Below are 14,285 nucleotides of genomic sequence, written 5' to 3'. Positions count from 1 at the left end.
CAGAAGAATAGGCAAGAACCCTCTGGGAATAAACTGGGAAGGATTGGGATGGGTGAGGTCAATAATGACTGGAGTAATTTCATCCTGACAGCTATTCAGCATTACTGGAATGAACTTGCTCTGTCAGTCTGGCCATTAGCAGAACAATTATTCATAAAACCCAGGAACCTCACTGACAGCCTTGGCACAGGCTGAGGCACAAACCCACGTGGCACCACACTTTCCACTGAACACCGAGACGTTTCTCCTGGCTCAGGGCTCTTCACACATCTTGTTGCAGTTATCTGTGCTGCACCTTTTTGGCAGAAATCTGAAGCTGTCAGCCTTCATAACTCCTGGCTGACCGGTCTCTGTGCTGGAAACATCATTTATTTATCATACCTTGCAATCCTCTATGGGTATACATCTCTTTATTCATAAATCTGCTTCTAAATTGGATGCAAGTAGCCAAGTAGAGCTGCTGGAGTAAACCAGCACAAGGCTTGGGATGTCAGAGCTGCTTGTGGATTGCATGGAGCCAAAGAGAGCAGGAAAAGAAAATATTTCAAACTTTTGGACAGCTGTTAATTTATTTGGTGATGGTATGCAAGAATTGTATCTGGGTAGTGTGGAAGAAAAAGAGCAGCAGGAAGAGCATCAAAAGCACCCAGGGAGATCTTATTGCAGCCTTCCAGTACCTACAGAGGGCTCATAAAAAAGGAGTAGAGTGAGTTTGTACATGGGTAGATGGTGACAGGACAAGGGAGAGAAGGGTTTTAAGCTAAAAGAAGAGAGATTTAGATTAGATATTAGGGAAAATTCCCTGTGAGGGTGGGGAGGCCCTGGCACAGGGTGCCTAGGGAAGCTGTGGCTGCCCCTGGATCCCTGGAAGTGTCCGAGGCCAGGTCGGACGGGGCTTGGAGCAGCCTGGGCTGGTGGAAGGTGTCCCTGCCCATGGCAGAGGGTGGGACTGGATGATCTTTAAGGTCATTTCAAACCCAGACCATTCCATGGTTCTATAAAAAGGAATCCTGAGTGCTTTGACCAACCTAATGCTGTTGGTAGCATTTTCATGGAGAAGAAAGCTCAATATTTTCCATCTTAAGAGCAAGGCTCAGCTGTGATGAAAGAACAGATGTTGTTTGTTGGATGAGAAGCACAAGCTCCTGTGATTTCTGTCCACTGAAGGTGTTTGTTTTTGTCTCCAGGTACGAGGGCACATATGGGGCTGGGCCTGTGTTCCCTCCCATGGTTCAGATCTGTGTGTGGTTCAGTCGCCCTCTGGAGAAAACACGATTCGTCACCAAGTGTAAAGGTACCAATGAACTTTGCCTGACTTGATGGAAATCCAAGTTTGGGATGCTGAGGGATAGAGGGGAAGGAAGGCACTGACGTAACACAATTATTTAATCACTGCTGAAGTGAACTTTTAATTGAAAACTCAGCTTTCCTTCCTAAAAGTACAGTAAATTCTGTTCCTTAGTGTCTGCTCTGGAGAATTGTCCCGTGCTTTTTGTTCAGATGAAAATCTAACTGAATTTTTGGTTTCTAGGACTGAGACAACTTCCTATGTTTGCTTTTTATTCTATGTTTAATTGTATTTGATAGTGTTGAAATACAGTTTTATAAGTGACCATCAGCTTCTGCTTTTTATGCCAAATAATTCTTTGTAGCTACTAGAAAACAGGCTCAGCTCTAGAGTAGATACATTATCAAGCCTCTCCTCTTTTCCTTAGCCAAGCAGTGTCAGAGAGGAGGATTTTCCTTTCCACACACACTGTAGGAGTTCCTTATGCCAAACACATGTTATTTCCCAAACCCCAGAGCAAAGAATGAGAAAATAAAGAAGTGTTACATAGTGGGACTCCAAGGGACATGGCAGCTTTTCGCTTGGAAGCACTGGGATGTGGATTAGAGATCAGTTGCACAGGTTTTACCAGAAGCTGCAGCAAGGAGGAGAAAAGTAAGTTGAGATAATCTGTTTGTCTTCTGTTTCAAACAGCAATTAAGTCATTGCTCAAGCCAAGTCCTTTTTCTGGAAACATCTATCACATCATGGGCAAAGTGAAGTTTTCAGGTAAGGGCAAATTACTCCTGAGGTGTTGTGATCACACTGCATGTTATGGGTATTCAAAAATGTATTTCTGTGCTGGATTCTGTCTGCACCAGTGTTGATGTTAGATTAGATTAGCAATTATCAGGCCCTTCTTTCTGTCTTCTCCTTGGTAGATGCTGATAAAGTCATTGAAGTCTGTCACAACACATCAGCAAATTCCCTAAGCCTGGTGCCTGTTCCGGAGGGGCCAACTCCTCCTGATTCCAGAAGTGATCCCAGAGACTGCAGCAGTCAACAGGAATACTTCCTTGTGTTCATTGGCTGCTCCCTGAAGGAAGAAGATATCAAAGATTGGCTCAGAGAAACTGCAAAACAGGTTTGTGGGCAGGTTTCCTTTTGTTCAGTGCTTGGCATTTCTTAACAACCAAAGGAAAAATCCAAGTGTCTCCATGAAGCATTTGGGTTTCTTCATCTCTTTTTTCTTCTTACCAAGGTATTGACATTCAAGGGTGCAAATGTATTTCAGAAAGGGGACCAAGAGTTTACAGATGTGTGTTGTAATCTCTGTATTGTTTTAGTGCTTGCTACAGTTTATTCATGGATTGATCTGCTCTTGAATGCTTGAGCAAATGGATTATGTCCAGGATAAACACAGGGTGATTTAGCTGAGCTGTGATTGCCAAGGGCTGAAGTGTGCTATGAAATAAATCTTGAAGTACCTGAACACTGGCAAAGCTGAAAATCTGTTTTGATTCACTGAATTAAACCTCCTTGGAAGTAATCCACTGAAATGGAGGGTAGAGTCCTGTTCATTTTGTCATCCTTAATTAATCAGGTGTACTTCTGCATGGCTGGTGTATCCATGCAGTAGGAGCTGGAGTAGGGAACACGGAATGTGGCTGTTGTAGGAAGCTCAGAAGGCACAGTTTGCACACAGGGACTGCCACAGCTGATGGATAGAATCATAGATCATAGAATCCTGGAATGGTTTGGGTTAGAAGGGACCTTAAATCCCATCCAGTCCCACCCTCTGCCATGGGCAGGGACACCTTCCACTATCCCAGGCTGCTCCAAGCCCTGTCCAACCTGGCCTTGGGCACTTCCAGGGATCCAGGGGCTGCCACAGCTTCTCTGGGAAACCTGTGCCAGTGGAACTTTTTGGAACATCTGTTAGTTGAAAATGCTCCAGATTACTTCTTTATAGTTTAGGATTTGTACAGTATCTCCAAGAATTTGTGTAGGAAGGGAAAAGTGTTTCCTGCAGACTGTGGCTGGAGCAGTGGCTGGAGCAGTTGCTAAGGTTCTAAAGTTTCTGAGGTTTTTGAGTTTCTGAGATGCTCAGCTTCTCATCTCCTGTTCCCCTGTATTAATTCAGGGAATTAATCCATTTTCTGTGCTGATTATCTCATGCTCTGTACTTACCACAGGGGTAATATATGGAGACAAATGCTTTTCCATGTAAAAAAGCTCTCTATGGAACACTACTTAAATTTTATGAAAACTTGGAACTTCAAATGCTTATCTCAAGTGTGAAGTGTTTCCTCTTTGAGCAATTCAAGACTATAAACACTTTTTGTACAGTCATGGCTAATTGAGGGTTTCAGATGGCTCTGAGAGTTACCACATGCTGCAGGAAAGAAAGGGATTACAGAATTTCTCAGACTCAAAATTAAGTTGTTTTGCTGTTCCTGTGCCAGTTTTCTTACAGGAAAGCTGTATTTAAATTGTCTTGTTTAAAATACTTAAGGAATTTTTAATTTCTAAGTGTTTTCTGTAAGATCAGTGAATTTTTACTTTTGTTTTCAGAACATAGTTGTGAGTGCCTTCACAGAATTGAATAACTTCAGAAAATAATTTTTGAAATACATGTTTCTATTTGGTGGTTTGGGTTGTTTGTTTTTTTTTTTAATTTGAATTTATTTTTAAACTAACTAAGGTATGGTATCACATTGTCACTCTGTAGTCACATAACTGGAGTCTCATTCTTCGTACAGAAACCTCAGAGGAAAGCCCTGAAAACCAGAGGAATGTTAACCCTTCAGGAAATAAAAAACATTCACGTGAGTAAAAGCAATAACTTAAACCCCTTTCTTTTGGCTGATTTCCCTTAAAATATCCATCTGGATGACAGAGCACCTGCCACACCTGCCACAACAAGTGTGCTGAGCACTGAATTATTGCAGCACTTACTGTCTTTAGAGGTACTTGGAGCACAGCTGAAGCTGTCCAGGAGGGATTTGAGATATAAATCTGATCTCAGAGCTCCAGGTTTGCTCTGGAAAGCAGGAGGTGTAAAATTGGACGTCTTTGGTTGCTGTAATGGCCCTTCCATTTTCTTTTATCTGTTTAAGTTTGTAAGGATTGTCCCTACAGATGTTTAATTTAAATTCTTTCTTACTGCAGGTGAAACGCCACTTGGATCCACTTCCAGCTGGTTATTTCTACAATGGGACTCAATTTGTGAATTTTTTTGGTGACAAAATGGATTATCATCCATGTATCCTTTAAAATTGGGGGTTTGGGGGGAGGTTTTAAGTAGGGAACAAATTGCAGCTCTGAAATGTAAAGTGCCAAAGGAGATATGATAAAGAACCAGTTCCTTGCCAGCTAAAGCTTAGTGTTAAAACCCTTTCTGAGAGATAAGATCTCAGCAGCAGAATGGAACCAACAAAACAAACCCCAAACTGCCCATGAGCTCACACAGGGAATAATTTTTGGACCACAGCTTGTCAAAGAAATATTTTTCAAACCAAATAGTGCTGTAATAGCACTGAATGCCTGGGCACGACTGATAAAACTTCCAAATGAATGTAATTTTATGTGTGCACACACTCAAGTGGAAACAATCATATTTTTGTTCTTAGTATTGCCCTGGCACTTCTTGCCAAGGTTCCAGCATATTCCTGTTGTCCTTGCTCACCACCTGGGGACACAGGTTAGTGGTGGTTGTGGCAGTGCTGGATTAACAGCTGGACTTGATGATCTCACAGGGCTTTTCCAGCCTTAATCATTCGGTGATTCTCTCATTTTCATAACTTTCTGTTGCTTGTTTTCTTGGTTTGGTCACCAACTTCCAAATTAGTTTTATATTCCCGGTTTATTTTTCACCATAACCAAACTTGACAAAAATCCAGGTGGGTTCTGTGATGCTGCTTTGGAATAAGGACAGTTATTTTCTATGCCCTGTGGCATAGCTTTAAAATTTTAAACCAGAAAATTCCTCTCTGCAGGGTACGAAACCCAACAGCAAACTTGGACTTCAATATTCACTGGAGAAGTTATTGATGCCCCATGATCCCTGGAAGTGTCCAAGGCCAGGTTGGATGGGGCTTGGAGCAACTTGGAATAGTGGGAGGTGTCCCTGCTCCATGGCAGGGGGTGGAATGAGATAGATTTTAAGGTCCTTCCAACCCAAGCCATTCCAGGATTCTTCACTCCACCTCTCCCTTGGTGGTTTACAGTGAAAGCTGCAGGCCCTGCTTAACCCTTTCTGGGGGATTTGAATTTTGGGTGGAGTTTTAGACTTCTGCTTCAGCAGAACCGCTGTAAATGTGTTCACAGAGCCACAGAATAGGTTGGGCTGGAAGGGACCTTAAAGCTGATCTTGTTCCAACACCTTCCAGGGATGGGGAGTCCAAAAACTTCTTTGGGCAATCACCACCCTCAAAGGGAAGAATTTCTTCCTAAGATCTGATCCAACCCTGCTATGATTCTGCTGTTCTTACATCCATCCTCCTGGCTGGGAAATATCCCTTGTGCAGCTCCTTTATTCCTTGGGAGCACTGAGCTGTGGTAGCTCTGCCTGCAGGCTCCCAGAGGGTGATACATTGAATTTCTGCTTTCACTGGGCATCCCAGGACTGGCACTTCCTTCAAACCTGGGTGTTCTTTTCTCCTAAATTCCATTTGTACAAATATTCTTCCTTCACCTTTCCCAACCAGTAATGGACCAGTTCATGAACGATTACTTGGAAGAAGCCAACAGGGAAATCGAGAAGTACAACAGAGAGCTGGAGGAGCAGGAGTACCACGATCTCTTTGAGCAGAAGACTTAAGCACGTGGGTCCTGGGTGGTTCTGTCCTTGTGTCAGGAACCAAAAATGTTATTTTGTCCTTCTGGGTCACGAGAAATTGAGTGAAATGTCTGTTTTCAGCACTCCTTCCCAAACGAAGGGATCATTCCCCTAAGGTTGGCATTTAACACGGTAACTGCTTAGCTGTTTGTACTGTCAGGTTTGCTTCCACTTCACCTTAATTCCAGACTGTACAAAGCATCACCTGGAATCTCTGGCTTCGTGGTGGAAACGTGGGAAGAAGAAGAAGGAGAAAAAGAAGCAAAACTGGATTTATTTCCTAAAAGGTTGGAATGTAATTGTGGAATTGGGCCGTGGTGCAGATATCAAACAATCCCTGGGCGTCCCTTGGAAATGGTTGCTGAACAGTGGGGGATTTCAGGATGTGGGATTGGGGGTGTTCCCAAAGCGAGAAATGGGGGAACATTTGACTTGGAAGAGTCCCCAATCCCACAGCTGTTTGGGTGTTCCCAAAGTGAGAAATTGGGGAACGTTACCTTGGAAGAGTCCCCAGTGCCACAGCTGTGTCAGCATATTCCCAAAGTGAGAAACGGGGGGATAATTAAAAAACTAGAAGAGTCCCTAATCCCAGAGCTGCTGGTGTGTTCCCAGAGCGAGAAATGGGGGAACAATGGGAAAAACTCTGAAGAGTCCCTAATCCCAGAGCTGCTGGTGTGTTCCCAAAGCGAGAAATGGGGGAACAATGGGAAAAACTCTGAAGAGTCCCTAATCCCAGAGCTGTTGGGATATTCCTGAAGCAAGAAATAGGGGAATAATGAAAAAATGTAGAAGAATCCCTAATCCCAGAGCTGTTGGTTGGGGTGTTCCCAAAGTGAGAAATGGGGGAACAATGGGGAAAATCCAAAAGAGTCCCTAATCCCACAGATTTTAGGTTGTCCTCAAAGTGAGAAAAGGGGGAACACTTCCTCAGAGACCTTAATCCCAGCGCTGTCATGGTGTTCCCAAAGCGAGAAATGGGGGAACAATGGGAAAAGCTCGGATGAGCACCTAATCCCACAGCTCTTGGAGTGGTCCCCAAGTGAGAAATGGGGGAACAATGGGAAAAACTCTGAAAAGTCCCATATCTCTCATATGTCGTGGTGTTCCCAGAGCAAGAAATGGGGAAATTACTAAAAAACTTAGAATCCCTGAATCTACAGCTGGTAGGGTGTTCCCAAAGCGAGAAATGGGGGAACAGTGGGAAAAGATCAGATGAGCACCTAATCCCACAGCTCTTGGGGTGTTCCCAAAGCGAGAAATGGGGGAACAATGGGAAAAGTTCAGAACTGAGTACCTCATCCCAGAGCTGTTGGGGTGTTCCCAAAGCAAGACATGGGGGAGTGATTCACAAACTTAGAATCCCTGAGTCTACAGCTGTTAGGATGTTCCCAAAGCAAGAAATGGGGGAACAGTGGGGAAAACTCTGAAGAATCCATAATCCCAGAGCTGTTGGCGTGTTCCCAAAGCGAGAAATGGGGGAACACTTTCTCAGAGTCCCTAATCCCAGAGCTGTCAGGGTGTTCTCAAAGCAAGAAGTGGGATAACAGTAGGAAAAGGTCAGATGGGCACCTCGTCCCAGAGCTGTTGGGATGTTCCCAGAGCGAGAAATGGGGGAACAATGAGAGAAACTCGGATGAGCACCTAATCCACAGCTGCTAGGGCATTCCCAAAGTGAAAAATGTGGAAACAGTGGGAAAAATTCAGACGAGTCCCTAATCCCACAGCTGTCAGGATGTTCCCAAAACGAGAAATGGGGGAACAATGGGAAGAACTCATTCTGAGTCCCTAATCCCAGAGCTGTTGGGTGTGTTCCCGAAGCGAGAAATGGGGGAACGCTTTCTCAGAGTCTCTAATCCCACAGTTTCTAGGACGTTCCCAAAGTGAAAATTTTGGAAACAGCGGGAAAAGCTCAGAAGAGTCCCTAATCCCAGAGCTGTCAGGATGTTCCCAAAGTGAGGGATGAGGGAACACTCCCACCCCCACATTTGCCAGGGGCACAGCCCATCTGAAAACCTCAGCACAGTTTGAGTCTGCACTTGAAATTCTGACTTTTTTTAGAAGAAAAGATATTTATACGTTTCAGGGTGAAATCAGTGGAGAAATCTTATTTTCTTCCCGGTGCTGTCATTGGGATTCTGGAAAATATTTCCTGACTGGCTGCAATGTGCACCTTGCTGTTGCTTAGATTATCCCTGGAGGATTCCTATTGAAATCCTAAAAAACTAAGCAAGGCAAGGGAAGGGGGAGATTCTTCAGCTGAAGAATTCCCTTTCCATGAAGATGAGTGATTTCCAAAGGTAAAAAACAGCAAATGATGTTACTTGAAAGAGGCAGGAACTTGTTTGTGGAGCTTCCAGAAGAGTTTGCACACCGGAACATTTCACTGTGCTGATGAGAAATCAGCTTTTAAGTACTTGCAACAGAATTTTTATAGTTCCTGAATGATAGAACAGGAATGCTGGCAGCCTGTCCTGACTTAATTCAGTGTAATTTAAGAGGAGACTTTATAAATCACTGACTGAAGGGTTATAAAGTACCTTAGCAGCTACCTACAGGTAATTTTTGGAGTTTATTTGAATAAGCAGATTATTGTAGCATGCATGTGTTCAGAATTGAGGTGAGAACAGCCCAGCAGGAATTCTTTGTTTTCATATTCCTTTGCCTTAGGGACAGCTCAGTCTTTTAATGCAACTGCAGCTTTTCTTTCTGACCAGATGTTTGTGATACAGCAAAGAAATGGAATGAAAAATCTCTTGCAGGACACTTAAAATACTTCAAATGTGTCTGCACAGCCTCATCCCATGGCAGGAAAATGAGATTTAACCCCTGCCATCAAACCTGAGGCTAAATTAGAGTTTATGCTTTACTTAAGAGATGTATTTTTTACCTTTGGAATATGAAATGAGTGAAATTTCAACGACCTGAAGTACATTTTAGGTGGTTTTGGTCTTCATTGCTGGGTGCTTGTGCTGTGGGTGTTCCACAGTGCAGAGGTGGAATTCCAGGTGCTGCAGGCTGGGATAGAAATATTGGTAAGGTTTCATTCCTTGCTTTCCTCCTAGATTTCAAAAGCTGAGTTGAAGACTTCAATATCTTATTTTATGTTGTTTTTTTTTTTTTGCACACCACGAGACTTTATATAAAAAAAAACCCTACTTGTATCCTGTTAGAGGCCAGTAAAAGCCAGCAATTAGTTTGTGTTTTTAGGCTTTCCTGGGGTATTCCCTGGATCACAAGTGTGGAGCATCCTGATAAAGCTCGTGAGTTTTATCTATGCATGGCTAAATCTTAGTCTTAATATCCTGTAGTGCCTGTAGAGCAAAGGTAGCTAGCAGTGGGTTTGGGGGGGCTGGCAGGGGTTTACAACTAAGTCCAGTTGGTTGCATGAAATTATTTCACAGCCCAGAATTTTTAGGAGTCCCCGAAATTCTGGTGGTAGCACTGCAATAAAAAGGGGCATTAGGAAATTGAAATCCCAATTCTAATTGCTTTGCCAATTAACTCAGTGTAAACCCAGCTTTTCCAGTCCCAGTTGTCTCATCTGCAAAGCCATATTTCTAGAGTTAGTGGGATGTGATGTGGGAAGAAATTCCAGTGGTTGGGACAGCAGGCACGTGGTGGAGGCTTTGTCTCAACTTGTGAGTCGATAAAAGAGTAGATTTAAGTGCAATTGATTGAAAATAGATGAAGATGCTGTAGCTGATTTTTGCTCTGCTGAACTCTTTTTAAGAACTCCAATTTGTGCAGCTCTCAGATCAATATGGATGGGGCTGATGCAGCTGGAATTCCCAAGCCCTGTGAACAAAAAAAAAGGAAATAATTGGTGTGTGACTGTGCAAATTGAGCTGTTCCTTAAAAACTGGAGCAGAAGAGCTCGGAACAAAGGCCTAGAACCCTCCTCTCCTGTGCTGCATGTGCTCTATGGTCTTAGCTGTGTATTACAAAGACCTTTCACCAGACTGGTACTGGCTCAATTCATGTATTTTGGTATTGAAAGAAATTGATTACCTCAATTTTTATTGTTTATTTTTTGAACTGTGACTTTCAAGCAGAAAAAGAAAAAGAAAAAATACTGAAATGGTGAAACTGTGACAATGGTATCCTTGAAATGTAGTAGTGCCTTGCAGATGACACCATTTATTCCCCAAAATAAATGGATGTCGGGGGTTGCACCCCCCTTTTTTTTAAAGGAAAAAAGAAAAACAAACAGTTTTGGTGAAAGGACTTAAAACTTTAACCTAGTGACAAATATTAGCACAAATGATTAAACTGTTGAAAAGAAAACTCTTTGAGGACTGAAATATGTAAATGCCTGATGCTGCTGCTGTTGAAGAGCAGTTGCTGATTTTTTGGGAGTCAATTCTAACGATCAGCAGTGCTTTTTGATGTTTGTTTTTTTTTTTTTTTTTTTTTTTAAGAAGAGTGTAACTTTCGTACTCTGGTCAGAGCTGTTTGTACTGTATGGAACCCCCATCCCAGGGGATTTGCTGTCCTCACTCCTTGGAAGTCAAGGTGAGGACGGAGCTACTCCGAAGGATCGAGGTTTGAACGTTTTACTGCTACTGTATAATTAAAAAACAACAACAACAACAACAAAAAAGCACCATTTCTAACCCACTGATGTTTGGATACAGCTAAAGTGCCATTACACTGTTCCTTTTCTTTTTTACTGTACTTGGAAAATTTGTGTCCAGGCATTCCTGAGCTTGGGAAGTGCTAAAGAGTCCTCAAGGGGTTTCCACGCTTTGCTGACCTTTGTTAGCAGCTTGTGGTGGTGTTTTTTTTTCTTTCTCCTCACCGAGAATGAGTGTGATCAGAAGTTACTGAAGTTATAGGGGTTCAAATGTGACAAACTTAGCAGGGGAACCTTTGCAACTCTCTGCAATCTGGGAGTATTTCCTATTAAGCTGTGCAATTTGGGATTAATCCAGTTTTACACTTTGCAATTAACACACCGGCTTGCAGGGAGGAGTTAAGTTGCATGTAAGGGTTCCCTAATAAGTTGGGGTTTTTTTAAATTATTGTTATTTTTTAATTGAAACTTGTCTGAATTTGCACAGATTTAAGCTCTGGAATACTTTGGTATTCTTGAAAAGGGAAAAAAAATTGTGACTAGTATAGTGAATTGTAAACTGTGAGTTGTTAGAATCACAAGGTTCAGCTAATCTTAGGTTGTTAAAAATGTACCTCAGAGAGCTCGTGAGAAATCGCTTCATTTTTACACAACAGCCAGATCCTGACGTAACACTTCTCACTTTACAATGTGCCAAAATTCACTTTTATACTAGTTCTCAACGCTTTAATATTTGCAACTTTAAGTTAAAAACGTGTTCTTTACAAACACTACTGTAACTTCAGTTCAGCTGAATGGTGTGATTGAAGCTTTTTGCCTCTCGTATTTATTACACAACTTGACTCAGTAAATATAAAATTACCTTTCCATTTATTTTTGTATTGTTTTACATGTTTATACCTGCAGTTTGTGTGACTTTTACACCTGTAACTCCAGATGTGATGGAAAGAACCAATAAACAGTATCCATCCACTGCCTGGCTTTGACTCCTTTAATGAACTCACAGGTTCCTAAACTGGAATTTTTAAACGTTGAGTGGTTTGTATTTAAAATCTTTAAACTGGTAGAAAGATGAGTAGTTTGTATTCAAATTAAAATACAAAAATTTAAGGTTTTGTGGGTTTTTTTAGCCGCTATTTTAGGTTTAGACCTTCTTGCTCTGGCTTTTAATTGGGTAAAATTCAAACTAGAAGAAGATTCATCTGCCTTGTGCTGCTGTCTCTGTTTTTCAGCAGCTGTGTGTGAGCGTAAGTTGATATTTGCAGATTTACAAATACAGGGGCTAAACCTTCCTCCTTGTGCTCACACAAATGAGGATGCAGCTTCAAGATCCATGGATCTAAAATCCGGCTGCCATGGGGAGGGCAATCCCACCTTACCCTTCTTTCCCTGAGGAGCTGAGCGTGAATCAGATTCTTGCTGGTTCAACTGAGCCTGCAGCTGATTTTCTGGCTCTGTTTTCCATCACTTTTGCATTCGTTGCGGGGAGGTTTTGTGCTCGATTCGGTTTTTATGAAGGGGTTATGTAAAACCAGCCTGTTAAATCCAGCCTGCTTTGCTTATTCCAGGTGTGCACATAAACCAGCAGCTTCTGGGGCATGGACTCTGGACTGAAATCCAGGAATTTTCCCTTGCTGTGCAGCTGGGTTTGGAAAGCAGCTCCCACCTGTAAATCAGGAATTTCTGTGTCAGCACTGGGGTGGTGCTGGCACTGCTGGGGCGCCTCCAGTCCTGGGGGTGGTTTTGGCTTCTCCAGGTACAGGACAAGACATTGAGCATGTCCAGAGAAGGGAACGGAGCTGGGGAAGGGTCTGGAGCCGCAGGGACAGCTGAGGGAGCTGGGAAAGGGGCTCAGCCTGGAGAAAAGGAGGCTCAGGGGGGACCTTGTGGCTCTGCACAACTCCCTGACAGGAGGGGGCAGCCGGGGGGGTCGGGCTCTGCTCCCAGGGAACAGGGACAGGAGGAGAGGGAACGGCCTCAGGCTGGGCCAGGGGAGGTTTAGAGTGGATATGAGGGAAAATTTTTCAGGGAAAGGGTTCTTACACATTGCTCAAAAGCTCTCCAAGATCATCCAGTCCAACCACTCCCCCAGCACTGCCCAGGCCACCACTGACCCACGTCCCCAAGTGCCACATCCACACGGCTTTTAAATCCCTCCAGGGATGGGGACTCCACCACTGCCCTGGGCAGCTGGGCCAGGGCTGGACAGCCCTTTCCATGAAGAAATGGAAAATTTAAAATGCTTTGAAAGGGTTTAGATGATGGGGAACTATCTGAGTTTCATTTCCTAAGAGAGATGAGGTAGATTTTCCTGAACATATCCCAGGTCAGGGGTTTTAGTCCTGTTTCTTGCTCTCAATTATCTCATTTTGGTGAGTCTGGTTTATCTGGAGAGGTTTCCAGCTCTCCTTGGCTTTTCACAAGCTCCTCTTCCTTCCATGTGAACTCATCTGGAATTTCTTTGCTTACGTGTCTGCCGACAAATGGTGCCTCTTTAGCTTCATAAATTACCAGCCTAATTAAAGAATTCCCGACAGGAATCACATGGAAATGGAGCACTTGTTAATTGAATAGCCCTGGGTTCGGCTCCCATTGTACACGTTCCACAAGGTGCTCCTGTGATCCCTCCTATTGAATTGGCTTAAAATAAACCTTCAGGGCAGTTTGATGTCTTGGTAGGAAAGAAAACACCCAATGGGCAAGGCCTGGAGGATTTCAATAGCTTTAGTGCTCCAGGACAGACAAAAATACCAAAAAAACAACAAAAAAAAAAAGCATGGAAAGTAAAATGTTGGGTGACCCATTCACAGCTAGGAAATCAGCAGGCACACAATGCATTGTATAGATCACTGCAAAGCCGCCCCGCACGAGCGAAACAGGAAACTTCTAATGGTTCAAATTGAGCCTTCGCTCAACCCCACCAAAAATCTTCCATTTTTCTGTCTTATCAAAGTTAGTTCAATATTTGCTTTATATACATCCTGTTCCGGACTTTGATTCCTCTATACAGCACCTTCCTGCCTTCTAATATCTGATTTATTGCAGAAGCCTTTTTCTTCCAAAGGTTTGGCTTGGCCTGCTTTAACTCTTTATCTTGTCAGCCTCAGAGCTGGGTCTGGCCATGGCTTTTCCATGGGCCTCTGCTTGGGAAGTCCTGGAGAAAGGGTAACAGAGGAGCTGGAAAAGAGGAGCTGTAAGGATGGGTCACGGGATTTTCGGGAGAGAGATGTGGAATATCCAAAGTGCTCGAGTGCGTCAAACCAGAAGTTGGGACCTTAAAGCCCTTCCAGTTCTACCCCTGCCCTGGGCAGGGACATCTTCCACTATCCCAGGGTGCTTCAACCTGGCTTTGGACATTTCCAGGGATCCAGGGGCAGCCACAGCTGCTCTGGGCACTCTGTGCCAGGGCCTCAGCACCCTCCCAGGGAATAATTCCTTCCCAATATCCCATCCATCCCTGCCCTCTGACATTGGGAAGCCATTCCGTATATCCTGTCCCTCCATCCTTTGTCCCAAGTCCCTCTGCAGCTCTCCTGGAGCCCCTTTAGGCCCTGGAAGGTGTTTGAAGGTGTCCCCAAAGCCTTCCCTTCTCCAGGATCTGGAGG

At 43.6% G+C, this 14,285-nt stretch overlaps 1 protein-coding gene across 1 annotated transcript in view; it reads left to right on the top strand.

The window, feature by feature from the left end:
- Positions 1-11,653, top strand: part of DNAAF9 (dynein axonemal assembly factor 9) — a 67,579-nt gene extending 55,926 nt beyond the window's left edge. The window contains 6 exon segments of the mRNA XM_039550335.1: positions 1,188-1,294; positions 1,982-2,056; positions 2,209-2,411; positions 4,030-4,095; positions 4,439-4,532; positions 5,977-11,653. Of these exon segments, the coding sequence (XP_039406269.1) occupies positions 1,188-1,294; positions 1,982-2,056; positions 2,209-2,411; positions 4,030-4,095; positions 4,439-4,532; positions 5,977-6,089 (658 nt within the window). The 3' untranslated portion in view covers positions 6,090-11,653.
- The last annotated feature ends 2,632 nt before the right edge of the window (positions 11,654-14,285 follow it).

The sequence above is a fragment of the Corvus cornix genome, chromosome 4, assembly GCF_000738735.6.
Source record: "Corvus cornix cornix isolate S_Up_H32 chromosome 4, ASM73873v5, whole genome shotgun sequence".
NCBI classification, from domain to species: domain Eukaryota; kingdom Metazoa; phylum Chordata; class Aves; order Passeriformes; family Corvidae; genus Corvus; species Corvus cornix.
Note: the sequence above shows the minus strand (reverse complement) of the source record. Positions and strands in the feature narration are given on the sequence as shown.